The sequence below is a fragment of the Simochromis diagramma genome, unplaced genomic scaffold (assembly GCF_900408965.1).
Source record: "Simochromis diagramma unplaced genomic scaffold, fSimDia1.1 OVJJ01000293.1, whole genome shotgun sequence".
Taxonomy (NCBI): Eukaryota; Metazoa; Chordata; class Actinopteri; order Cichliformes; family Cichlidae; genus Simochromis; species Simochromis diagramma.
In genome coordinates this window covers 14,563,061-14,588,564 of record NW_024386801.1, presented here as the reverse complement: position 1 = coordinate 14,588,564, position 25,504 = coordinate 14,563,061, and the positions used below count along the sequence as shown (strand labels likewise).

General features: G+C 42.5%; 3 protein-coding genes and 1 non-coding gene across 5 annotated transcripts in view; 2 read left to right on the top strand and 2 right to left on the bottom strand.

Moving 5' to 3' along the window:
* Positions 1-2,302, top strand: part of LOC120730000 (cyclin-dependent kinase 17-like) — a 35,522-nt gene extending 33,220 nt beyond the window's left edge. For both annotated transcript variants that reach the window (XM_040026060.1, XM_040026061.1), the window contains exon 17: positions 421-2,302. In XM_040026060.1, the coding sequence (XP_039881994.1) occupies positions 421-458 (38 nt within the window). In that variant the 3' untranslated portion in view covers positions 459-2,302. The remainder of the gene's footprint in view (positions 1-420) is intronic.
* On the bottom strand, positions 2,020-9,560 carry LOC120730001 (ETS domain-containing protein Elk-3-like). Its single transcript, XM_040026062.1, has 5 exons — positions 9,242-9,560; positions 6,042-6,250; positions 4,944-5,726; positions 3,300-3,422; positions 2,020-2,542 (listed from the first exon to the last, which is right to left on the bottom strand). The coding sequence occupies exons 2-5, from the start codon at positions 6,246-6,248 to the stop codon at positions 2,444-2,446; spliced, it is 1,212 nt and encodes a 403-aa protein (XP_039881996.1). The 5' UTR covers positions 6,249-6,250; positions 9,242-9,560; the 3' UTR covers positions 2,020-2,443.
* A 6,419-nt stretch (positions 9,561-15,979) lies between these two features.
* Positions 15,980-22,991, top strand: hal (histidine ammonia-lyase). Its single transcript, XM_040026059.1, has 20 exons — positions 15,980-16,271; positions 16,469-16,529; positions 16,742-16,769; positions 16,851-16,925; positions 17,017-17,089; positions 17,203-17,269; positions 17,386-17,423; positions 17,521-17,646; positions 17,775-17,914; positions 18,088-18,135; positions 18,490-18,637; positions 18,756-18,851; positions 19,123-19,181; positions 19,389-19,469; positions 19,624-19,689; positions 19,771-19,936; positions 20,167-20,301; positions 21,982-22,090; positions 22,209-22,278; positions 22,354-22,991. Exons 1-20 carry the CDS (start codon positions 16,025-16,027, stop codon positions 22,483-22,485), a joined length of 1,965 nt encoding a protein of 654 aa, XP_039881993.1. The 5' UTR covers positions 15,980-16,024; the 3' UTR covers positions 22,486-22,991.
* Positions 22,992-25,192: 2,201 nt separating this feature from the next.
* trnay-gua lies at positions 25,193-25,279 on the bottom strand. The gene is given in 2 exon segments: positions 25,193-25,228; positions 25,243-25,279. It is a non-coding gene; the product is annotated as a tRNA-Tyr (tRNA).
* Between the last annotated feature and the right edge of the window lie 225 nt (positions 25,280-25,504).

The following is a 25,504-nucleotide window of genomic DNA, read 5'->3' as shown; positions in this document are numbered from 1 at the left end:
CTGTATTTGTAAAATTTGTACACTGTAAACAACTAGTGCAAAGATCTATGAAGGATCATGAAATGTGAACAAATACAGGCTAACAAAGGCTCAAGCTGTAGCCCACATTACACTTCCTGTTTATGACCGCAGAGCACCTGGAACCTGGCGATTTATACAACGAAAGCAGAGATGTCACGATAACGGTTAAATTTAAAAATGAAATGTGTATACCATTGTTTATTCCTTCGTGGGCAAACCCACCGAACAGGTTAAATAGCAGTCACTGTGATAAGTAAGTTACTTTTTAACCTTGTTATTTGGATTGATTTACTCCAATTTGCTTATCAAATAGCCCGGAATAGTTGGGAAATGCAGATTTCTGTCATTTAAAATAGCTGAATCGATATTTAAAGACTTTATTTTTCTGTTTCCCATCAGGCAATGGAAAAAGCAGAAGACAAAGCATGCTGTTTTAAAATCTCTGGACTGGATACAGTTATTTGGGAACGATATACTGGCTGTACAGTCTTGCCGCTGGATCAGAACGCGGAGATGAGAGTTGGCGTGGAATGTCGTAGTCACCTTCGGTCCCCCTCCAGAATTTTTTTTTTTTTTTTTTTTGCGAGGTGGGGGGGCTATCCACGGTCTGACCCCGTCCCAAGTTTAGTCTGAAACTGGCTCCAGAGAGACATTTGTACACTGTACATCTATATTTATTGACAAGTGAATTTGCTGCTAAATCCAACTACTGTCTAGAATTCTAACAGGCTCAGTCACTTTAATGAGAACATGCAATGTGTATAGATTTTTTTGAAGTGGGTGATATATTTTTTTTTGTCTTTTTTTTTTTTTATTGGTCGTCGTTTCCATTTTCATACATTAAAACTCCACCTCGAAGCTCCTGGACGACGTGTGGGTGTGTGAGGCACACAGACGGAGGGAGGTTTCTGTAGCAGCTCAAAGGGGTTTCATATTCTTGTCTCTGTTGCCATGGTGCTGCACTCAGCTGCACAAATCACATGTGACCATTTACTCTGAAGGTTTTTCCGAGGCCAGCTTTGATATAATAACTAATCATTTTATCCCAGCCGGAGATTAATGTGAGATTTCTTTTTTGTTGTTGTTGTTGACATTATTATGTTTTTGCACACAAAACTTGGCAGATCTGTGCATTTAAAACAAACAACTTGCTGGCATATCATTCCAGGGACGCTCCGGTCTCTGCCGTGACCAATGAACAAATGCAGTAGAGAGAGAAGGGAAAGAGCAACACAGATTGTCAACTAGGGCATTACAGGAATAGTTACACCTACGAAATACACTGATCACCCTCCTGTCCTCGTTCTTTCTCCACTCTTACAAAGAGGAGCTGCAAAAATGAGCTCCCACTGTTGGAATCTGCAGTGCCCTGTTTGTGCATTGCCCATGGTTTACCTGTCTGCCATTCCCATCTCCCTCATCTGTAAAAGTAGATCTTTTTTTTTCTCCTCTGTCATTGTGGTGCATGCCTGCTCTTTTCTATGAGGAAGCACACAGCAGCCACCGAACCCCTAATTCAGGAAGCGTTAGCTATAGTCCTGCCCTTATTTAACAGTGTTACAAGACGTGTTTTGTATGATATTCTTTATTTGTGAATAATTTGTTGGTGTGGGATTTCATTGCAGATGCCCTCCCATATTTCAGTTTTTTTTCCAGAGTAAAGAAAAATTAAATCTAAAGGTTTAAAACCAAAAGTGTTTGTTTTTTGTTTGTTTCAGCTGCTCTACAAAGTTTCAACTCTGTTTAAGCATTCAATGCTTTGTTTATTGAAAATGACATTCTTCACAATACAAAAAAAATATACAGAATACATATTGTATTACCAAGTCCAGTATAAAAAAAAACAAGAACGTAAGTGTTACAAGGTTTTCATTCATTTGAAATCTCGTCTTCATTAAAAGATTTTGAAATAAAGTGAAAACAAAAACAGGACAACAAGGCACAGCCGGTACTATCTGAGAAGCATAGTGCATACGTTACATACAATACCACGTTAAGTGAAACGATCAGTTTCACATTGTTAACAAGTAGACTTGTTTCTTTTTTTCTTTTCTTTTTTCTAAAGATTAAAAGAACCAGGCTCTGCGCAGGCTGAGCGGCTGGTTAGCCTTTCGCAGCTGCGCTTCTGTCCGTCGCGGACAGGCTAGTGTAGAAACGTGCTGTTCTTTATCATAAAGAGGCCAGATGTCTCTGAGACATCGTGGCGTATGGCTTTTACCAAGTGCTTTCAACCACTCAGAATCTGAAGCAAGTCAAGTGCAAAAAAAAAGAGAAAAAAAAAGTGAGGTCACATAACTGTCTCTGCTTTTCTGAGACAAAATCTGACATCATGAATAAGAGATTGCTGCTGCTGCTGATTATTATGATGAGAAACTTTCAACAAGAGAACGATGAATTTGCGGCATTTTCCACAGATCCTGGATCAGGATTTGTGAGTGGTGGGAGACAGGAGCAGGGAGGAGGGTGTTCCTTCCAGGTTTGGCAGGGGGACAGGCATGTGTCCGTTGATTAGGCTGGGGAACTGCAGAGGAAGAGAAAGGGACTGAGTTAGTGGGGAGGGGATGGAGTCTCTATGAAAACCGCTTTCCGGTAAGGAACTGCTGCATTGTCACTGCTCTGGTTTCCTGTTTTGTTTTTTGTTTTTTTAATTCATTGTGCCGCTTCCTTCTTGTCTCTCTCCCCCCCAACTCTACAACAGAAGTAGTCTTATTTGCGCACAATGAATCCGGTATAATGTGTGTGTGTGTGTTTCATAAATGAGGAGCAGCTCTCAAACCAGTCCACCCTGTTCAGACTGGCTCCCCTGGGCTCAAACAGGAAGTATTCACAGGATTTCCTCTCCCTCTCACAAGCTCTGAAACAGGACACCTCTGCAGGACCTGCTTACTGAGTCTCAACTAGTTTCACAACCCTTTGTGACTGCTGCTTTGCAAATAACACTCACACACACACAAAAAAGTTTTCTTGCTTCCTGTTAGGTAAATACTTGCATTTGGGCAGCATTAGAAATCATTTAATAAAAAGTTTGGTTCACCTAGCTCACATAATCGCCCTCTCTAAAAGCTTTTCCTGCCCTGGTCTTCTGCTCTCTTTTCTTTTATCAACCGCTGGAAACAATGAGGCTTTTGCAGAAGCACTAATTTGGCCCCAGCAGCCTCTCCAACTTCCTCCTCTGCTTAAAGCGCTACCAGTAAATAATCCTTTGAGTACACCCTCTATTCTCATCTCCTGCTATTTTTGTCCCTCTGTCTTCCGCTACACCTGTATGTGTTTCTTACCTGAAAGAGGGAGCTGTGGCCCTGCAGCCGGGCGGGGCTGAGCGGAGCGACTGGGCTCAGGCTGCTCCAGAAGTGGATGCCTGACAACAGCGGACTGTGAGCCAGCAGCAAACCCGAGGGAGTCTGACGGGTGGGGGGAAAACACACAGGGAGGGAGGCTTTATATAAATGAGAGAAACTAGTGGGGACAAAATTAAAAACAAAACTCACAACCAGCGGATTGAGAATGTTGCTCTGAGGGTTTTGCTAATGCACAACATGCTGAAAACGGTGAACGGACATGTATCAGCGTTTGGAAAAACAAACTGACGAAGCAGGAAGGAAGTCTGTGGTTTCTACTGCCGAATACAGGGGTGATGTGAGGAGGAGGGGAGGGGGGCTGTTGTTGATTTGGGGGGGGCAGTGGTCGTCAAGCACTTGGAACTAGAGAGAAAACATATGAAATCAATTTCTCCCTCCCTCCCTCCCTCCCTCCTTCCGTCTCCCCTAGTCTTCTCCCCCCCCCCTCCTCCCCTACTTTCCCCTGTGTCACCTCAGAGAAGTGAGCCAGTGTTGCGAGGGGACCCAGCCCTGCTGCTCGAGTATTAACGGAATTATTGGAGCATATGGCATCGCTTAGGGCCTCTTCCCCTCCTCTCGCAGGTTGGACTCACCGAAGATTTGCGTAAATCGCTCGCTCTCCTCTGATCTCATCGTACGCAGCCCTTGTCAGCGGGCGGTGTGAGCGTAGCTCCGAAGTCTTCCTCGACGCGTGGACGAACCCCTCTCTGATGTGGCGCTCGTTTTTTCTCTCTCTTTGTAACAATTCCAGTACAAACACGCGATTAACTAAATTAGATGATGAAACTCAAGTTGGTGCTTGTGCCGGAGCCGTGGGCCATTATGATCTTTTGGTATAATCCCAAAATGTTACAGCTCGATGAATTTGGCTCTAAACTTGTGGCAGAAAATAAAATTTGAAAAAAACAAAACAAAAGAAAAAACAATGGCTCCACAGGCAGACGAAAGCAAAACATTACTGCCACACAGAAATGCGGCACTTGGTCTACACATCACACAAATATTTTAATGATGTTTTAAACTGCGCAAAAACCTCTTTGTGACATTTAACACCCGCTCTCTCTGTTTTTTGAAGGCACGACTAAATATAGAAAGCGCTATAAGGGGCTTTGGGGACGCTGATGTCATACTCTGGTGTTCAATCATCAGCCACAGTACCGCTCAGGGGGGACGGCACTGATGGCATCACGGGCAGAAATATCGTCTTTCTGAGATTGATTATTATCAGGCATGTATCGTTCAGCTGTGGTCTGGCAGGGAGTGAGATTACTGGGTTTGTGTTAAATCACAAAGAGGGGAAAAAAGGGAGCGACTGAGTGCTCGTGAGAAGGGAAAGTTGTAGCAAGATGAAGAGTGCAATCCTAGGTGTGAGTGAAGTGTTAGATCTTAAATTAGGGATCAAATCGTATTTATTCCAATGTGATGGCAAAATGCTGGAAAGCACCTTGACACTCAAGGAATGAGTCACTAGTCCTCAAAGTGCTCACATAATCACAGTTGAGACTCAACATATGACTCATGTCTAGAAATGAGGGAGGAACTAGTGTCATTGTAGCATCTGTAGAGTTCTGCTGCTCAGCTCACCTGTGCAGTGAAGAAGGCCGGAGTGAGTGACCCAGACGGCAGCGCCGGGCTGTTGAGTGCGATGGAGCCGATGTCGCTCCCTGCCAGCAGCAGGGGCGGCGCTGAAATCTCCAGAGCTTTAGGCTTTTTGTTTTTTGGGGGGAGTCCATCTCCGTGGTTAGCGCTACTGTTAAGAGAACTGCTTCTGCCACCGCCGCTGCTGCTCCTCTTTTCAGGAGGCTGCAGGGCTCGCCCTCTGTGCCCGGAGGACAGATTGAGGGGTTGAGCGCTTTGGTCAGAGTCCTCCTGCTCCTCCTCCTCAGCAGCGGGGCTCCGGCCGCGCTGAGTGTGAGGAGAGGACGGGGAGGGGGAATGAGAGGCGAGTTTAGATGGCCCCGGTGAGACATAGGACTCGGGCTTGGCTGAGGGAGGAGAGCTCCTCTCGTTGGCGTTGGTGCCGAAGCGGATGACGGAGCGCTGCTCCTCCTGACGCTCCTGCAGGGCACGGAGGAGTTCGGGCTGCTTCTGCAGGGAGCTGATGCTGAATGACGAGTAGAGACCCGAGTGGAGGTAGTCATTGCGACACTGCTGTGCCCCCAAGGCTGCCAGGGTCCTCCTCTGGGCCTCCTCCTCAGCTTCCTCCTCCTCCTCCTCCACTTCCAGCTCCTGGGCCTCTTGTTCTTGAAGGGGAAGCCTTCCCGAAGCCAGGCCCATCTCCACCGCCTGCGGGTCCATCTTAAGGATCTCAGGGAAGGACACAAACTTATAAACAAACTTCTGGCCAATCACCTTCTTGATGATGTTCTGCAAAACATGCAAACACAATTCACCGCGATAAGATCATTATGAAAAACAAACCAGGTACACACATAGAATATCAGAGGAGTGTTTGGGGCCACACTAAAGTAGTGCTTTGTTACATCACAGTCAGATCTGTGTGTGCGCTTTACAAGAAAGAGGAAGCAGAAGTGTTTATCAGGGGATTTTGTGAGTTTAAAGGGAAGAACAGAGAATGTGTCGTGGCGTCACACTCCTCTCCCGGCTAACCTATCACAGCAGCTGCGGTCACACGATTAGCTGTGCTATTATGGAGAGGCAACTAGAATCACTTTAATTAACCTTGTCGTAGTAGTAGCGCAGGGCTCTGCTCAGCTTGTCGTAGTTCATGTTGGTCTTGTTCTTGCGCAGCCCCCACAGCTTGGCCACTTCCTCCGACTTGAGGAGCTTGAACTCGCCGTCTGTGGACGTCCAGCATATCAAGTGCTTGTGACTCTGATCGAGCAGCAGCTGCAGCAAGAACTGCCACAGAGTGATGGCACTGTCCATTCCTGCAGCGAGACGCACAAATGATTAGGTCAGCGTGTGGAGAGTAGCACCAAACATGCTAACAGATGCGAGCCGTTACTGAAAAAGCACAAATTACTGGCGTGTGTAACACCTGCCTGGTGCCACAGTGACAGAATAAGCACACAAATTAAACCTTTGGAGGGAAACAAGGCAAGTCCCTCTTTACACTTTACTTTAGGCCCATTTATAACTTGTTTATAACAAAACAACCCAACATTTCATCTAAATATAATCCCTTTATCCCCCCCGCCCCTTCTCAGTTCTGCCTTGCCACTGTGTTTTATTGCACACAGACTAAATTAAGTTACTGGCTAAAGAGGGGCCGATCTGTTTGAGCTCCAACATGTGGTGCAAGAAAGAGCAGACCGCCAATGAATAGAACAGTGTGTGTCAAGAGTGTAGTGTAATGTAACAGCAGCAGGAGCCACAGGAGAGAAAAAAATAAGGGGGGGGGGGGCTAACAACAGCTCAAGCCAGAAATATGCTGCGGTTCAACCTGGCCCTCTCTCCAGAGGAAGTACGACGGGCCCGGGGTGGGTTATTCCTTTAATAGAGGAATGTGCAGCCTCGGAGCTCCTGTCTGCCTGCCTGCTAGGAGCTCATATGCTAGTAACGGCAGTGGGGGTTTCTGTCCCCACAGCTCTGACGAGAGCGGCGCTCGAACGACTGCTTGATTTCAAAATACAAAAATTAAATCACATGACTACTAAGAAACTGACAATAAAGCAGATGATGTGTTAAGTCATAGTTCAATTAACAAAGGCCAGAATTTTACTGTAAGGTGATGCGCTGCTATTCTCGGTAGTGGTGTCACTCTGAATAGTGCGTTTATCTGATAATATGGTGAGACATCACCTTAGGAGAAACTGGTGGCCATTTTTAATTTTTGTTTTTTTTTTTTTAAATGTGATTGATGATGATTTTCAGTACGTTAGTTTTAATCTCACTCATGTTTATATCGCTACTCTTGTTTACATGATTTGGATATATATTTTTTTGGCCAAAATTTCAAAGAATGAGATTAGCTTCCGTAAAAAAAACACCTCTGAGACGAAAGTGTTGTTGGTTCTTTGTGATGTCATGAAGGTCTAACTATTAAAACAGAACTTTCACCCAACTCAAGTTCAAATCTTTTGTTTGTGCGGAGAAGCCAAGAAAGAAGAAGAAAGTTAAAGTTAAAGTTTAAAAAAACACAAGGAGGTTAAATGGCTTGTTTTAGGTGGAGAATGAACAGAGGAGTCCAGTATGCAACAAATAACTGTGAATGATGTAAAGCTTCTTTTTTGGAAATGATTACAGCAGACCTTTGACATAATACAGTCTGAATACTGATGGAAAGGACTGTGCTCTCATTTCATTATCGTTTCCAGAGTCTGTCTTTTTATCCTGTCTTCCTCCCATCACCCCCCGACCGTTCACGGGAGATGGCTGTCCTTACCTGAGCCTGGTTGTGCCGGAGGTTTGTTCCTGCTAAAAGGGAGTTTTTCCTCCCCACTGTCGCCAAGTGCTTGTTCAAATGGGGTGGTTTGTTTGTTGGGGGTTTCGCTCTGTACTTTACAATATAAAGCATCTTGAGATGACTGCTGTTGTGATTTGGTGCTATATGAATGAAATTGAAATGACAAGCCACTAAAGAAAACTGAGATTATGGAGAAGCTTTTCAACCGCTGCTTATCTTTGTCCAGAAAGGACGGGCAGAGAGAGAGAGAGAGGGCTGAACTAATTTCCGACACAAGCCATCCCCTGAGTTTTCTATCTGCCATGTGAAACTACAAACCTGTCAAAGTCAGGACTTCCTCCTATTCTACTTCCAAGGACAAATGGCGAGGAGAGGGGATCCCACAGCAGGGGAGTGCTTCCCTGATCCTGCCACACTTCCCACAAAATTCCCAGAGGGATAAGGGTCAAAAGAGCACGTCATTGTCGCCTTTTTCACAGCTCCACCCGTTAACCCACTCTACACCCAGCCTTCAATTCGACTTTAGAAAGTAAAGCTTTCCGCTTGCAGCGAGAGGCCACTGAGCAGGCAGATCTGCAATTTAGGACAGTGTGACTTTGAAAATTCCGCTTTGCGAGATGCTCTAAGCATGCTGCTGCTGCAGCAGGTCAGACCTCAGTAGTAGCTTCATAGAGTATAACCTATTAAATATAGTACAACTAACCCACTACAGGAAAAAACAACAGAGTTAAACCTAGCAAAACAGAAATTAAAAAGCCCACATCTCAGCTCTGCAGCGAGGCAACAAGTCACTGTGAGAACCGCAAATGAAATAGTGCTAGGAGTCTTTCTAAGAATATCTGGGGATTATTGTGGTGGTTTTGGTCGGGGCACGACGAGCCCTGTTGCGGGATGCTCGCCCCGAGAAGTCTCGCGTGTGCACAAAGCCATCCAGTGTGTTGGCTGAACGGAAACTCCTAATGAGATTAGATGGTGTATGCAGACATTACTTAGCCATGACTAAATCTGCTCTCTTCCTGTTCACTGGCGGTGGAAAATTCAACAGGGGGACCCGCAAGAAAAAAAGCATCTGAAAACAGGTTTTAATGACTCTGAGGCTATTTTTCTGTTGTTGTTTTTTTCCACTGCTTTTTCATTTGCCTCTCCCTTTTCTTTTTCTTTGCTCAGTTGCAAAGTTACACTCACTTTTACGCACGGAGGTCTGAATCACTACACTGCCCCACTGACTCATTTTCAAGATGTTGCTCGCACCGGAAGACGATACATTTCTGTCTGACCCCAAATCTGTGCCATTCGTGTGTAGAAACTTAGAAACCAGCTCGACCTTAAGACTTTAAGCTGAAGCAGAAAACAAAAAACCAAACGTGTTTACAGCCAAGACAATTAACTGAAACGCAATTACGGCCGCTCGCCCCACTCGGCATGCGTTATTTCTCTCTCTCACACACACAAGCCACCAATCAGGCAACAAAGCGCTGTTCACGGAAAGACGCCCGCTTATTTTTGACCTTACCTGCGATCTCCGGCTCGGTCTGGTCCCTCCGAAAAAGTTTACGGCGACGCTTGTGTGATTCCTTGTTTTTCCATGCTTACTTCTGGTCTACAGGAGTTGTGCTGGACTGAAATAGGATCCTGTGCTTTTTCTTTTTCTGAGCAGGAAGTTGGAGCAGGCAGACACAGAGCCGGCTGACTTCCTCTCCCCTACGATTCCCCAGGCAGTTTGCCGTCTGTGTAAACACACTTTTCCTCCCCTCCTCTTTCTACACTGCTTGCCCGCTGACGGTCAGCAGTAGGCCTATACTGTGTCGGCACACATGGTGATGCAGAGACTCCTACATCTCGTAAACTGACATCATCGGTCTGCAGACTACTGTGATGCGTTCAGGCACGCCTCGTTAGCAGGCCAGAAGTCCTCCCCCAATCAATACTGCTGAATATGTCTTGCTGATACACCGCATTATAATTGACTATATTTGCATCTGAATAGGGACACACTTTCTTTTTACATCACATCATTTGGAACTCATACATTTTAGACATATTTCTGGTTATTTGATTTCAGAAACACATAGAAAAGGCAAAATTGGAACCTGTGCAACAAAAAGGAAATGAAGCAGGAATGCATATGTGTATATTTTGGAAGATGCATGGGACATGAGCCTCCTAATTTTAAGAAGAGACTACTGAGTGACACGCATTATAACACTATTCAGCGAGGCGACAATGTCTCAGACAGTGATGCGTGTTTTATCTTCTGTAATAGGTCTTTTTTTAACTTCTAAAATGTGAATTATGTGTTCACCGGACCTCTTAAGGCAAACACAATTAACCATCCATGACCTCAAACACTCAACCTGGGGCTTAGAAGGAGGCTGGAGTCTATCCCAGCTGTCAGAGGACGAGAGGCACCGCACACACACTCACATCCGCACCTACTGCCAGTTTAGAATGACCAGTTCCTGGAGCACTTGGAGAGCACAAAGAAAAGGCATCCTGCATGTTTGTACGAGGAAACTTTGCGCTTTGAGCCATCTGCAAACACAATTATCCTCACCACAAATAAATATAGCATTGTGATCTCAGTCAGCATTAGCGTGTCTCTGCTGATGCAGTGCACAATGAGGCGGAGGAGGTCTGACAGTGAGACAGGTTTTCTGTCTGAAAACCAAGCAAGTTGTGAAACACTGTTTTGGGGGTTTATTTGTGTTTGACAAATTTAACTCCAGTTAAATAACTTTATCACTGAAATGTACTTGTGATGCTTTTACATTTCACATAGCCTCATATCAGTCTGAACTGCTTAAACTCCTTAGAGTGTGGGAAAGTGTGATTTTTGTTAAGGCCTAACATTATCTTAAAATGATGAGGTTGTTTAACCTGAGAGTGGAGTGTCGCATGTCTACTCTGCTGACTGTCCTCGGCCTTTGGCGCACTATGTCTCCAGCCACAGACATAAAACACAATTAGGCAGAATGGTGATGTCCATCTCAACCACTGGATTCAAGATGGTGTAGCAACATGGCAGTTTACAAGCCGGTCCCTGCTCCTGTGGATTTTTAGTGGATTAATTCTAAGTTTAAGAGATCCCTTTGTTGGAAGATGCAATTACCCACTAATCAGTGTATATCTACAGCTACGATATTCTTTTTCCTATTAAATTAAAAAAAAAAAAAGACTGTCCTTTGTACCTTTAAACCAATTACACTGCACTGATTAAATTTGACTGTGCAATAAATGTTTGTTGGTAATAATGTTTTCCTAAAAGCCTGGATGGTTGTTTATTTTATTCTTATGAAACAGTGTTTGCTTTGTGATGAAAGACAGAAAAAAAAATCTGACTGATGTACTGATGTGGCTCCTGTAATCATTTTTAAGTACTTTTACAGGGCTCCTGAGGTTTATCATTGCATGTAGTTGATCCTTGAAAACATATTGTAACTTTTGGAGCTACTGGATATTGATGGTGTTGCATCAGTTTGAAATTAAATACATTAAGTTAAAATGATTTTGACCTCTCGACATATTGAGCTGCTGCCACTTGAAGCTTGGCCTTGTAGATAAGTGGCCTTTTTGACTCCCATAGAAAAAAGGAGAAATAATTGTTAGTCTAATAACTGTTGAAAAAGTAAAGCAGAGGTTACAGCCTGCATTAGAGTGTCCGTTTTTGCAAGAACTGAATCCAATTACATTAAATTGTGAGGTTTTGTTGTAATGTGAAAGAACTTGTGAAGATATAGCTGACATTTTATTCAGTAGCTGATTAGCTGTCTGGCTGCTATGGCACTGAACACCTCTTTTAATATCTAACAAGTGAAGGCAGCAGGGTCCAAAGGTTCTGCTTTAATTCCTTTAATCTGTGACTACGCTCTAAGAACTGAGCATGTCATAAAATGAAGCAGCTAAAAACTTGATCTCAGTGTTAAACCATCACTGATTGCACTATTACACTTTAAGTTTTAAAAAAAAGTCTACCTCTCCACTATGGGGCGCCGTTTGTAAAGTGAAACATGCTGAAATTAACGGCAACATTTTTCCACATTTAGCTCAAAACCTTACAAAAACATGTTTGTTCGAGTCATTTTTTTTTACAACATTTAGTAAAATATTTGTAACTTTTCATATTTAAAACACAATTTTAAATGTTAAATCTAAATGTTAAATCTAAATATTAAATTTAAATCTAAATCCAAATGTTAAATCTAAATATTAAATTTAAATCTAAATCCAAATGTTAAATCTAAATATTATATTTAAATCTAAATGTTAAATCTAAATATTATATTTAACTCTAAATGTTAAATCTAAATATTATATTTAACTCTAAATGTTAAATGTTAAATCTAAATATTATATTTAAATCTAAATCTAAATGTTAAATCTAAATATTAAATTTAAATCTAAATCCAAATGTTAAATCTAAATATTATATTTAAATCTAAATGTTAAATGTTAAATCTAAATATTATATTCTACATGTTAAATGTTAAATTTAAATGTTACAGAGAACTGAATATTTAGCTAACATGCAAATTTAATGTACGGCTCAACAGAAATACAAAAAATAAAAGCTTTACGAAAACCTTCGGTGCAAAAGTGTGCCAGTAGTGGTCAGATTGTGTCTGCTCTCCCCTGATGGTCACTTCTCACCGCCATGAGCTGCTTCACTTCTTGTCTACCAGCACGTCCAGCGATTTAGCTGAAAACATCGGAAGATCCCTTTTGTCAGCCATCCAAAGGTTCAGCAGTAGTGGACTCTCGGCAGCTGCAGGCTCCACTTCACAATCGCTGCAGCACATGTCCAGCCAAATCGCTGGACATGCTGGTAGGCAAGAAGTGAAGCAGCTCATGGCGGTGAGAAGTGACCATCATGGGAGAGCAGACACAATCTGACCACTACCGGCACACTTTTGCACCGGAGTATGTCTGTGAAGGTTCTCAGTCATCCAGGTCATCGTAGTCTAAGGAGCTTGGAAAGAAAAGCGTCTGGACTTCTTTGAGTTGCTTGAAGACGTTTCACCTCTCATCTGAGAAGCTTCTTCAGTTCTAAGGGTCAAATGGTGGAGAGTCCCAGATTTTAAGCCAGTGGGAGTTTCCCCCCAAAGAGGGACAAAGGACCCCCTGATGATCCTCTACCTAATCACATGAGCCAAGGTGTGAAAGTGGGTGTGGGTCACAATCAGCCAGGGTTTCGGGTGAGCTCATTGTGAAACCTGGCCCCACCCTATCATGTGATTTCCTGAGGTCAGATGGCCCAGGATGTGAGTGGGTGTTTGGGAAGGGATCTCAAAACTGGATTATAGATGGCAGACAGTTGGTGTCGTAAACCACCGCCTCTGTTCAAAGATGGTCGCTCACAGTGGACGTAAATGGCTTCTTTCACTCCTCTTTCAAACCATCTGTCCTCTCTGTCCAAAATGTGAACGTTGGCATCCTTGAAAGAGTGACCTTTGTCCTTTAGATGCAGATGAATCCCTGAGTCTTGTCCCATGGAGGTGGCTCTTCTATGTTGTGCCATGCACTTGTGAAGTGGCTGTTTGGTCTCTCCGATGTAGAGGTCTGGGCATTCCTTGCTGCACTGTACAGCATACACCACATTGTTAAGTTTGTGTTTAGGAGTTTTGTCTTTTGGGTGAACCAGTTTCTGTCTGAGTGTGTTGCTGGGTCTGAAATACACCGGGATGTCGTGCTTGGAGAAAACTCTCCTGAGTTTCTCTGATACACCGGCTACATAGGGGATGACAATGTTGTTGCGTCTGTCCTTCTTATCCTCCCTCGCTGGTGTCTGATCTTCTTTTCTGTGCATCTTTGCTGACTTTATAAACGCCCAATTAGGATAGCCACACGTTTTGAGTGCTTCCTTTACATGTGTGTGTTCCTTCTTTTTCCCTTCAGGCTTAGAGGGAACATGTTTAGCCCGGTGGTGTAGGGTCCTGATTACCCCAAGTTTGTGTTCCAGAGGGTGATGGGAGTCAAAGAGGAGGTACTGGTCCGTGTGTGTGGGCTTCCAGTAAACTTCAGTGTTGAGGTTGCCATTCTCTTCAATGTGCACAGCGCAGTCCAGGAAAGGCAAACAGTTATCCTTTGTGTCTTCCCTGGTGAACTTGATGTTTTTATCCACAGTGTTAATGTGCACGGTGAAGGATTCCACTTCTTGTGTCTTGATTTTGACCCAGGTGTTGTCTACATATCTGTACCAGTGGCTGGGTACTCTTCCTTTGAAAGAGCCAAGAGCCTTCCTTTCCACTTCCTCCATGTAAAGGTTGTCTACAATAGGTGACATGGGGGAGCCCATAGCACAGCCATGTTTTTGTCTGTAAAAGCCTTCGTTGTATTTGAAATATGTAGTGATGAGGCAGAGGTCTAACAGTGTGCAAATCTGATCGGGTGTGAAGTTGGTCCTGTCTTCCAAGGAGCTGTCTTCTTGTAGTCGTTTTCTGACAGTCTCCACTGCCTCCGTGGTGGGTATGCAAGTGAAGAGAGAGACTACATCAAAGGACACCATGGTTTCATCTGGGTCCAGGGTAAGTTTCTGGACCTTGTCAGTGAAGTCGGTGGAGTTCTTGATGTGATGTGGGGTGTTCCCCACAAGAGGTGCTAGGACGGTAGCAAGGTGTTTCGAGATATTGTAAGTGGCTGAGTTTATGCTACTGACAATGGGTCTGAGTGGGACACCTTCCTTGTGGATCTTAGGAAGTCCGTAAATGCAGGGTATGGCATCCCCTGGGTAAAGGCGGTGCTATGTAAGGCAGTCAATGATTTTGTCCCTTTCAAGGTCTTGAAGGCAAGCTATAAGTTTCTTTTTGTAGCTGCTTGTGGGGTCTCACTTTAAGGCTTCGTAGGTATTGTTGTCACTGAGGAGAGTAGTGATCTTTGTGTGGTAATCCGTTGTGTTTAGGACCACGGTGCACCTTCCCTTATCAGCTGATAATATAGTGATGTTGTGGTCTTTGCTCAGGGATTCATCTGCATCTAAAGGACAAAGGTCACTCTTTCGAAGATGCCAACGTTCACATTTTGAACAGAGAGGACAGACGGTTTGAAAGAGGAGTGAAAGAAGCCATTTACGTCCACTGTGAGTGACCATCTTTGAACAGAGGCGGTGGTTTACGACACCAGCTGTCTGCCATCTATAATCCAGTTTTGAGATCCCTTCCCAGACGCCTTAATGCCCACTCACATCCTGGGCCATCTGACCTCAGGAAATCACATGATAGGGTGGGGCCAGGTTTCACAATGAGCTCACCCGAAACCCTGGCTGATTGTGACCCACACCCGCTTTCACACCTTGGCTCATGTGATTAGGTAGAGGATCATCAGGGGGTCCTTTGTCCCTCTTTGGGGGGAAACTCCCACTGGGTTTAAATCTGGGACTCTCCACCATTTGACCCTTAGAACTGAAGAAGCTTCTCGGATGAGAGGTGAAACGTCTTCAAGCAACTCAAAGAAGTCCAGATGCTTTTCTTTCCAAGCTCCTTAGACAATTTTGCACCGGAGGTTTTCGTAAAGCTTTTATTTTGGTATTTCCGTTGAGCCGTACAATAAATTTGCATGTTAGCTAAATATTTACTTTCCTGTAACATTTAGATTTAACATTTAACGTTTAAATTTAACATTTAACATTTATATTTAAATATAATATTTTGATTTAACATTTAGATTTAGATTTAAATATAATATTTCGATTTAACATTTAGATTTAGATTTAAATATAAGATTTAGATTTAACATTTAGATTTAGATTTAAATATAAGATTTAGATTTAACATTTAGATTTAAATTTAATATTTAGATTTAAATATAATATTTAGAGTTAACATTTGGATTTAAAATTTAACATTTAGATTTAACATTTCGATTTAACATTTAAAATTGTGTTTTAAATATGACAAGTTACAAATATTTTAAATAAATGAATACTGTAAAAAAATGACTCGAAAAAACATGTTTTTGTAAGGTTTTGAGCTAAATGTGGAAAAATGTTGACGTTAATTTCAGCATGTTTCACTTTACAAACGGTGCCCCATACTCCTCTGTTGACCTCTAATCTAATTCACTGTGTTTAGCCTCTATAGACACTTGAGCACTTTCAAACATCACGTGAACGCATCGATTGGATTGGAAGCACTTGTGAGACTGAGACCGGTCCGTGTGGGTCAATGATCTCTAGAGGTGTGATGCTGGGGAGGCGTGGCTCCCCCAGCTGCGTGTTATTGGTGGCCGAACTGTAAACGGCCCAGAGTGGTACCTCAGAGAGCGGCGCGCAGGACTCACTGCAGCCAAGTCCCGCTGATGCGCGATGCCTCGTTTTACTGTACACATTCGAGATGAGTGGCTGGCAGTGCCCTGCCGGGACACTTCCAAAACCATCCAGTGGCTCGGACAGGAAGCGCTTAAACGTTACATAAAGAACAAACCGGACAACGGCGGCATCACGGCTGTGAAAGACACACGTTTTGTTGTGCGCAGGTGCCAGGGTTTGGGTCTGCTGGACGCGGATGACACCATCGAAGATGTACTGGAGGATAACGACTTTGTCGAGCTTGGTAATAACTTTCTACACGAAGAATGCATATATTAAAAATGTGTACAACACATTTAAAGGACGGTGACGATGGTTTACCTTTAACTCTGCTTCAGTGATGCGTAATTGTGTATAATAAGTAATTTGCTTTATATATAACTACTGTGTGAACCAGGGGGGGAATGCACACATTGTGATTTATTTTCCTGTGCATTTCAGCTATTGAAGGAGATACAATGTCTCCTGACTTTATTCCGTGTGAGCCGGGAGTTTCTCATCTGTATCCTTACACTTGTTGGATATTTGTGCCATAGCAGCTGTAGTAGGTGCTGTAGTGTGCACTAAAAACGACTCAATCTTTTTTTAATGCCATTTTTTCTTCACATACTGTTTTAATTTCGGGTTAAAATTGTCCTTGTGGGAAATTATAATTAATCTGAGAGTGACACTACATTTTGCCAAATGTTATCCTTAATTAAGTTTGTCAACTAGCACGGCAGCATACAAAGAGCCTGAAGAGGTAAGTGTATTTTCCGATAAAATTGAAAACATATTCATATCATATTAACTAACTCACTGAAACATGAAACTCTCTGTCCAGTATATTTCTTTGGATGGCAACAGCCTGACGTCAACAGATCTCATCAACTTAGGCAGAGGACTCTACAAGATAAAGGTAATGATCAACAAACCTCTTTTGTTGTCCGTAACTGCTCCGTTGTAATCTTTTACTTGATCCAATGTCTCCCTTTATCATTGTTTTTTAGCTGACTCCTGAGGCAGAAAGAAAGGTTGTGCAATCCAGAGAGCTTTTGGACACCATTGTCAAAGAAAACAAAGGTTAAAATACAGTGATTCAGTGAAAATGAGCTTAATTTAAACTGGCTAAATTACAGTATCTGGAAAACAGGAGACTTTGTGTGTTCAGTTCCCTATGTGTGTTCTCCCTGCAGTTGTCTATGGGATCACAACGGGTTTTGGCAAATTTGCCCGAACTGTCATTCCTGTCAGCAAACTCAAGTAGAGTTTTTAAGTTGTCCTTAAATACATTTTATGATCTATTTCTGGTCTTTGTAATCATCCACACAGAGCCCTTTTTGTTTGTTGACTGATGCCATGCACTTTTCGTTCCATAGGGAGCTCCAGGAAAACTTGGTGCGCTCACACTCAGCAGGTGATGACACTCTTTGTGACGCAGATATGTTAATTTTAATGTTTTCAGGCCCTCTGTACGTCAATCATCTTAATCAGAGTTATGCTGTGACGCATAGGTGTGGGGAACCCGTTAAGCCCAGAGAGGACCCGCATGTTGCTCGCTTTGAGGATCAATGTTTTGGCCAAAGGGCACAGTGGTGTTTCTCTTGAAACCCTCCAGGCCATGATCCAGGCCTTTAACGGTAAGCTTCAAACCAGTTAGCTGATGTAAGATATCAGCTTCAGTAAACTGTTGATAACTTTATTTAAGGACAGGGGTAGGACAGCTGTCATAGGACTTACTTTTGTCTCTATAACTTTGTCCCCTCAGCCTCCTGCCTCTCCTTTGTCCCTGAAAAGGGAACAGTAGGTGCTAGTGGTGACCTGGCACCCCTCTCTCACCTGGCCCTCGGACTCATGGGAGAGGGAAAAATGTGGTCTCCCACGAGTGGGTGGGCTGATGCCAAATACGTAAGCTCAGAGTGACTTTTCTGGAGTTGTAAAACAAGAGGGCAACTACTATCGTAGGAAAACGTGTCTCTTGTTTACAAGAGTGAAAGGTTTCAGGGTGCAAATGGAAACATTGTTTGCTTTCTGATGACCCTGGACTTTTTACATGTTTTTCATCTTTCATTCCTGACCAGGTCCTGGAGGCACATGGACTAAAGCCAATATCACTAAAACCTAAAGAGGTAATGTTCAAAAAAAAAGAAAAGCTCATCTATTTGATTTGTCTGCACTGTTGTGATTTGACCCAGAGTTCACTGATAACAGATTTTGAAGTATAAACTGCATTTGCATCATAAATATACAATAAAATACATATTAGGCCAAATATATGGAATTAAAATAATTTTAGTAAAAGAAAAAGTAATATGAGGGTTAACTTGTAAAAATAATGACACTGTAAAAAAATCCTTAAAAAAATTATCTTCGCAAAATCCCTGCGTTTTGTTTATATTTACATTTTACACACCTACTCAAATTTTTTCTTCTTTTGCAATTGGGGTTGTACACCCATCTCACTCTCTGGGATTCCCTAACAGGGTCTGGCTCTGATCAATGGGACACAGATGATTACCTCTCTAGGGGCAGAGGCCGTGGAGCGAGCCCAGGCGATTGCCCAGCAGGCAGATATTATTGCTGCTCTCACCCTGGAGGTGCTAAAGGGAACCACCAAGGCCTTTGACAGTGGTGCGCAGAAGCTATAAACCCGAAGAAAACCAGAAACTAGATGAAATTATTTACCTCCAATTGTATAACTGCACTACATGTCATCCATCCTTATTCAATTTCTGGTCTCCTCCCACAGACATCCATGCACTGCGGCCACATCCGGGGCAAATAGAGGTGGCTCAACGCTTCCGCTCACTGTTGGACTCTGATCACCACCCATCCCAGATTGCAGGTTTGATGAACATCAAACAATATTCATGTAAAGTTCTGATCATTGCATTTTACGTTTGTGTGCCTTCCTCCTCCCGAAAACTTGTTTGCATATTAGAAATGCTCTTACCACTGGCAGTGGTTTCAGAGTTGCACCACCTCAAGATGAGATGCATGAGTTGCTGGGGGTGCATTTGCCGACAGGCATTAATGGAGTATAGCCTTCTAATATTATGCAGCCTTAAATATGCTGTGTTTAATGAGTGTCATATTGTTCTGGTGTGTTCTTACAGAGAGCCACAGGTTCTGTGACAGAGTCCAGGATGCCTACACCATGCGGTGCTGTCCTCAGGTAACCCCAAGTTTATTTATATATCCCCAAATCACAGGTTTCTCCCACAGCGTTTTAAAGCTTCTGCAACTTCTGGATGGGAAAGGGAAAATTTCTCACGTGCTAGATAGTGGGTCTACCACATAGAAAGCAGATATGGAGCTGGAGCAAAACTGTTTGAGCATCGTACATCTCTTTCTGAGTGTTGTGTCCTCTCTCTGCTCGCAGGTTCATGGAATTGCCAATGACACAATTGCATTTGTCCAGAATATCATCAACACAGAAATCAACAGTGCCACTGACAACCCTGTATCCTTTTCTGTCTTTCAAACTAGAGGAAAAGACTGATCTATGAAATTTAGCCAGTTTGGTCTCAAGTCTGATAACTGAAGTTGGATCTGCCACAAACTGCACACAGGATTTTACTGGAAATCAGTTAATTTTGTCTTAACGGTCTCACCAGATGGTATTTGCAGAAAGAGGTGAGACCATTTCAGGTGGGAATTTTCATGGGGAATACCCAGCTAAGGTATGTAGTAATAAGATAGTTTGTTTCGGTTCGCTTTAGATTTGATTCTTCTTTCTTAAACAACTGTTTTCTTTCTCATAGGCTCTGGATTTTTTAGCCATTGCAGTCCACGAGCTGGCTTCAATCAGCGAAAGGAGGATCGAGAGGTTGTGTAACCCCTCTCTGAGTGAGCTGCCTGCCTTCCTCGTCAACGAGGGTGGACTCAACTCAGGCTTCATGATTGCCCACTGCACTGCAGCCGCCTTAGGTTTGTGTGAAAAACATGAAATAACATGTAATCTCCTACTAAATTATTCCAATTTCAATGAGATTATGATAACATTATATACTAAACAGGCTTTGATATTGAATATTACACTTCAGAGTGCATTTTTTAATAAAAGATCTAATGTTACAAATTTGTAGGGTTTTTTTTTCTTTTCTTCTTACCCAATATTTGAGCATTGACATTAATCTCAACTCTTTCACGCTGTTCAGTTTCAGAAAACAAAGTTTTGTGTCACCCATCGTCTGTGGACTCTTTGTCCACTAGTGCTGCCACGGAGGACCACGTGTCTATGGGAGGATGGGCTGCTAGGAAGGCCCTGAGGGTAATAGAGCATGTGGAGCAAGGTAAGGTATAGCATTGTTAAATTATGTACACCTCACAAGTACTGGGTTGGCTTAATTCTTTGTGCCACAGATTCATCAAGGAGCTGGAAACATTCCTCATACTATCATGACAGGTGCTGCCGATTTGTCTCCACATCCATCACGTAAATCTCCTGCTCCATCACATCCCAAATGTGCTCTGTTGGATTTAAATCTGGTGACTGTGAAGCAAATTCACTGTCATGTCTAAGAAGCCACTTTGAGATTATCTGAGCTTTGTGTCTATCTTCTGATGTAAGAAGCATTTAAAAGATGAACAATATGTAAGATTTGGTGTTTAAACAATGCTCAGTTGGTATGAAATGGTTCAAAGTGCACCAAAAAACGTTCCCTGCACCACTCCATCACCACAACCCTGAGCTGTTGATAAAAGGCAGGATGGATCCACGGTTTCATGTTGTTTATGCCAAAATCTGACCCTACCAGTCATAAGGATCTAACTTTTGCAGTAGAAATCAAGACTCATCAGACCAGGCAACATTTTTCCAGTTTTATGTGGTCCAATTTTTTTTTTCCTTGTGAAAACTGTACCCTTAGTTTCATGTTCTTAGCTGACATAGATGGCACCTGAGTGGTCTTCTGTTAATGTAGGCCATCTGCTTTAAAGTGTGATTTGTTGTGTTTCTAATGAGTAGCAACAGTATTTGAGTTACAGTTTCCTTCGTATCAGCTCAAAGCAGTCTGGTCACTCTACTGTGATCTTTGGCATTAAGAAGGCATTTTCACCCAGAGAACTGCCACTCACTGGATATTTTTTGGAAAATTCTTTCTAAACCCTAGAGATGATTATTTGGGAAAATCCCCAGTAGATTAGCGGTTTCTGAAATACTTGGGACAGTCCATCTGGTGCCAACAACCATGCCACGTTCACTTAAATCATCTTTCTTCCACATTCAGATGCTCAGTTTGAACTTCAGTTGGCTGTCTTGATCATGTCTCATGCCTAAATGCACTGAGTTGCTAACATGTGACTGGGTGATTAGACATTTGTGCTAACGAGCAACTGAGCAGGTGTTCCTAACAACGTGATTCTGTGATTATGTATAATAATCAATAGATTTATGGTGGGGAGTCCTAAAATTCCAATGAAACTCTATACAGGCAACAAATAAGTGAGTAAAATGATTAATCTGTTCCATAGTTCTGCTGCATTACCACTATCAGATTTACAAATAACCAACTGTTTTTACTGTAACTCTTTGAAAACAACAAGCGTCCCTGAATCAAAGAGACTAACCGGTCAGTTTCCGCTGCTTCTGTTGCAAAAAGTGCAAAGGTCGCTGCTGAAAACCATGCCAGTGTACACCGACAAGACAAAACCGCAGGTTACTGGGCGGATACAGAGGTTAACCTTAAACCAACAGGTTTTAAAAAACAGATAAATGATTAAACTATCATCAAATATCATTTATCTCTGTGCTTAAAATTCTTTTCTCCGTCTTTTGAAAAAATATTGAGGAAAAAAATCCACAGTTCTTGTAAGTCATGGAATAAACTAAAGGCTCAAACAGCAGTAAAAACCCATAGATGGCTTTCAATTGGCTGTGATCTATGTTATTTAATGTTTTCAATATTTATCACTAAAATGAGAGATATATTTTTGGGATTTGGCCAAACTGAATTGATACTTCCTGTTACCAGTCCTCGCTATAGAGCTGCTGGCCGCATGTCAGGGCATCGAGTTCCTCCGCCCACTCCGTACCACCACTCCACTGGAGAAGGTCTATGAACTTGTTCGCAGCGTGGTCAAGTAAGTCAAACAGATGCGGCCAAGGTACAAAATTTTGAGCCTGTTGAAACTATATACCTAACAGTTAATATTTACCCGTTGTTCCACTTTCTCCTTTTACTCTCCTGCCGTTAAACAGACCGTGGATTAAAGACAGATTCATGTCGCCTGATATCGAAGCGGTTCACCGCCTGCTACTTGATCAAAAGGCAAGTTCTAAAAAGTTGTTCAGTGCACGTGCTCCACGTGGCATGTCGTTAAATGTGCTTATATTTTCAACCCAGGTGTGGAATGTGGCCAAACCTTACATTGAGAAGTACCAGACAGAGTACATCCCCGAGTCCCGCCCCGTCTCTCCCACTGCCTTTTCCCTGGACTCTCCGGCCTCCCCCAGGAAGCGTGTTCGCCACGAATGAAAGCACACGCCAAACAAGTTTTGGGTTTTTTTTGGCAATTACTTCAGTCACAAAAATACAAAGATCCTACACAGTGATCTTGGTCAACACCACAATTAGTCAGAAGTGTGTGGCCATTATCTGAGACCAACTGGAGCAGAATGGGAGAAACGGATCCTTACGCTTCACTGTGACACTTCACTGATAAGAGCAGTGTGCAGGCTCTTTCTTTCTTGCATCTGCGTTTGTTGGATTTGTGAATTTTCTATTCCCATTAAAGAATTGTTAGAAAGTCACCCAAACCTCAGGAGATGTGATTTCAGGATGCTGTATTCTTATGTCCCTTGAAGACTAAATGTACACACTGACTTCTCTCACGAGCTTATGAACTGGCTATTCTACATACAGAATATTATTCAAGCAACTATTGACCCTGTGCACGAGAAAATGCTAACTTCCTGGTTTGAGACCGGATGTGGGGTTGTACATTTCCGGTAGCTTTACTTTGCGGTCAATCGCTACTGCGAAGATAGGCTCCAAAATCATGTCCAAAACTCGAAAACGGAAAGATCGCGTTAAGTTACAAAGAGCAGAAGGTGGGAACACTCACCGCTGTTGTGTCATAAAAAATCTAATGATCAATTTTGACGTTTAAAGAGTTTAGATCGATCAGTTGTTTACATCACTCAACACAAGCAGAACTGCATTACTGCAGCAGAAGACACATCGTCCACATTCAGAAGCACATCTATAGTATAGTGACTGGTCTTATGATTTAAACAGGCAAATGTTCAGCATTCAAACTACAGGTGAAGAATAGTTAAACCAGATGTTTCCCCCGTTATGTCGAGATCAGCTAGTCAAGTACACACCTACACAGCATGTTAACAAACCGTGAAAAAAATGAATGATTGCTGGTAAAGGTTTCTATACATTAGTATTTACGAAGGGTATGTTGTGACTTACCTTCAAAATTACAGCGGTGCCTCACTATAACGCGGTTCACCTTCCACCTCGCTGTTTCGCAGATTTTTTAGTGCAAGTTTGCATGCTTTTTTACATCACATTGTGTCCTGCGTCCTGATCGCTGCAGACGATCTCCTCCGTGACGTCTCTCCTGTACAGTACAGAATCGCTGCATCGATCGCTAGCAGTGTGACTCTGAAGTGCAGTACCGTATGTCCACGAAATGTTTTGCACCATCAAAAAATAAAATTGGCTACTTGATTTCACCTATCGCTGGTTATTTTTTAGAACATAACACCCGCGATAAACGAAGGACAGCTGAGAAATATAACATTTGAATCCCTTTTCTCTTTTGCTCTGAGGCACAGGGAAAAAATATCGACAAGTCGGTGAACATCATTTACAGATATATTGGGTAAATGCCCAATACATCTATAGAAATGTAAATCGCCGCTTGATTCATTCATTTGCTTAACTTGTTTTGGACCGTAAACAGGTCGTGAATAGGACACCGGAAACAAAGCTCCCCACAGGAGTTTCCGCACCGGAAGTAGCATATGCTAACGTGCACATAGTCAATTGGGTTTAACTTGTGTATACTGCACCTTACCCTGATGTACATTCCACTTGTTTATATCTAAACTTTTTTGTCCCTTTTTAAACGTGCCTAATTGACTCTTTATTGTCACATGATTTCTTCTTGTACAATTTTCAAGTCATAATTATCTTAGCACAACCTGTGATTTTGCTGATGTATTTTAAATCCTATTTAATTGTCATTAATATATTTCCAGCTTAACATAATTAAAGTTTTTAAGCGTTCCTATTCTCATCCATTTAGGTCATGTTGTGTGAATAATGTTCCTTATACTATTATCAGGGACAGAGAGGCAAATTTGTAGAAATATATCTCAAAAATCAATCGAACCTGACCGTTTTCAGTGAAGTAACACAAAATTAGTAAATGTGCCAGTGATTTCCAGCCTCTCATCAGCATACCCTGAGAATAACATGCTAATTAGTTTGGAGGTGGCGCTACATTTGTCCTGTCTTTGTGTGTGTTGAACTTCAGCAAAGTTAGGTTGGCAGAAGCTTCCTTACCCAGTTAAACAGCACCTACCCGGCTGGACAGCTGCTCCACCACCTTGAGGTGCCAAAAGGAAGAGCCTGTGGAAAATAAAGCAGAAGGTCTGCAGTCAATAAACTCAAAGGTTGCACAAACAGCTCAGGACAAGATAGCAGCACAGGAGCAGAAATCTAACATGCACAGAGGCGGTTCAACGTTAGAAAAAAAATGCTATAGCTCTACAATTATAGATTCAGTTTAACATATATGCACTCATTCCATTCCTTACTTTACCAGCCAGAGTGAGGCAGAGCTGGGGCACATTTCAGTAAGAGGTGGGGTATGCCTTATCACAGGGGTGAGACAGATTAGCAGGACAAGAACTGAAAGAAGCTTACAGAATAATAGCATACTAACATTAATTGCATGGACGATTACAAAGGCATTCTCAGCAATCTCACCTTGCAGTTTTAAAGCATTAATGCTTTATTGCTTTTCCAGTGCGCCACCTCTCCACCAAGGTTCATTAAATTTGGCTTAGGAGTTTCACAGTAATCTTGCTGAACAACTGAACTGATCGCATTCCTCTGTCAATGAAAGATGAATGAGCACACGTTTAAATTAAACAGTACAAAAACGACTGGCCGTATGTCAAAACATTTACTGAGAAGTGTAAAAAAAAAAAAAAAACATGTCTCCTTCGAGCCGGATTCGAACCAGCGACCTAAGGATTTCAGCTTTCGCCTCTACAGTCCTCCGCTCTACCAACTGAGCTATCGAAGGGACGGTGTCCATCTTTCTCATTCCACAGTATTTAATAAAATATACCATTCCCGGAATATTATATCATAGATTTCAAAAATGTATGAAATTTCATTCTCACAGCTGAGGTACAATCATTGATGAAAACGCGAACACACAACGACTGGTTTTAGATAAATAGCTAGCTAGCTAGCACACTGCTTCCATTCAGTCTCTGGCAAAAAACTGAACTGTCCAGCTGTAGCT

Bases quoted from the DNA above. Each gene is read 5' to 3' on its own strand.
- LOC120730001 (XM_040026062.1), bottom strand. From the start codon at position 6,248: ATGGACAGTGCCATCACTCTGTGGCAGTTCTTGCTGCAGCTGCTGCTC. The intron at 5,727-6,041 runs GTTAATTAAAGT...CATGTTTTGCAG, and splicing joins TGCGCTACTACTACGACAAG to AACATCATCAAGAAGGTGAT. The intron at 3,423-4,943 runs GTGAGCTGAGCA...CCCACCCGTCAG, and splicing joins CGGCCTTCTTCACTGCACAG to ACTCCCTCGGGTTTGCTGCT.
- hal (XM_040026059.1), top strand. From the start codon at position 16,025: ATGCCTCGTTTTACTGTACACATTCGAGATGAGTGGCTGGCAGTGCCC. The intron at 17,090-17,202 runs GTTAAAATACAG...TTCTCCCTGCAG, and splicing joins CATTGTCAAAGAAAACAAAG to TTGTCTATGGGATCACAACG. The intron at 19,182-19,388 runs GTAACCCCAAGT...CTCTGCTCGCAG, and splicing joins CCATGCGGTGCTGTCCTCAG to GTTCATGGAATTGCCAATGA.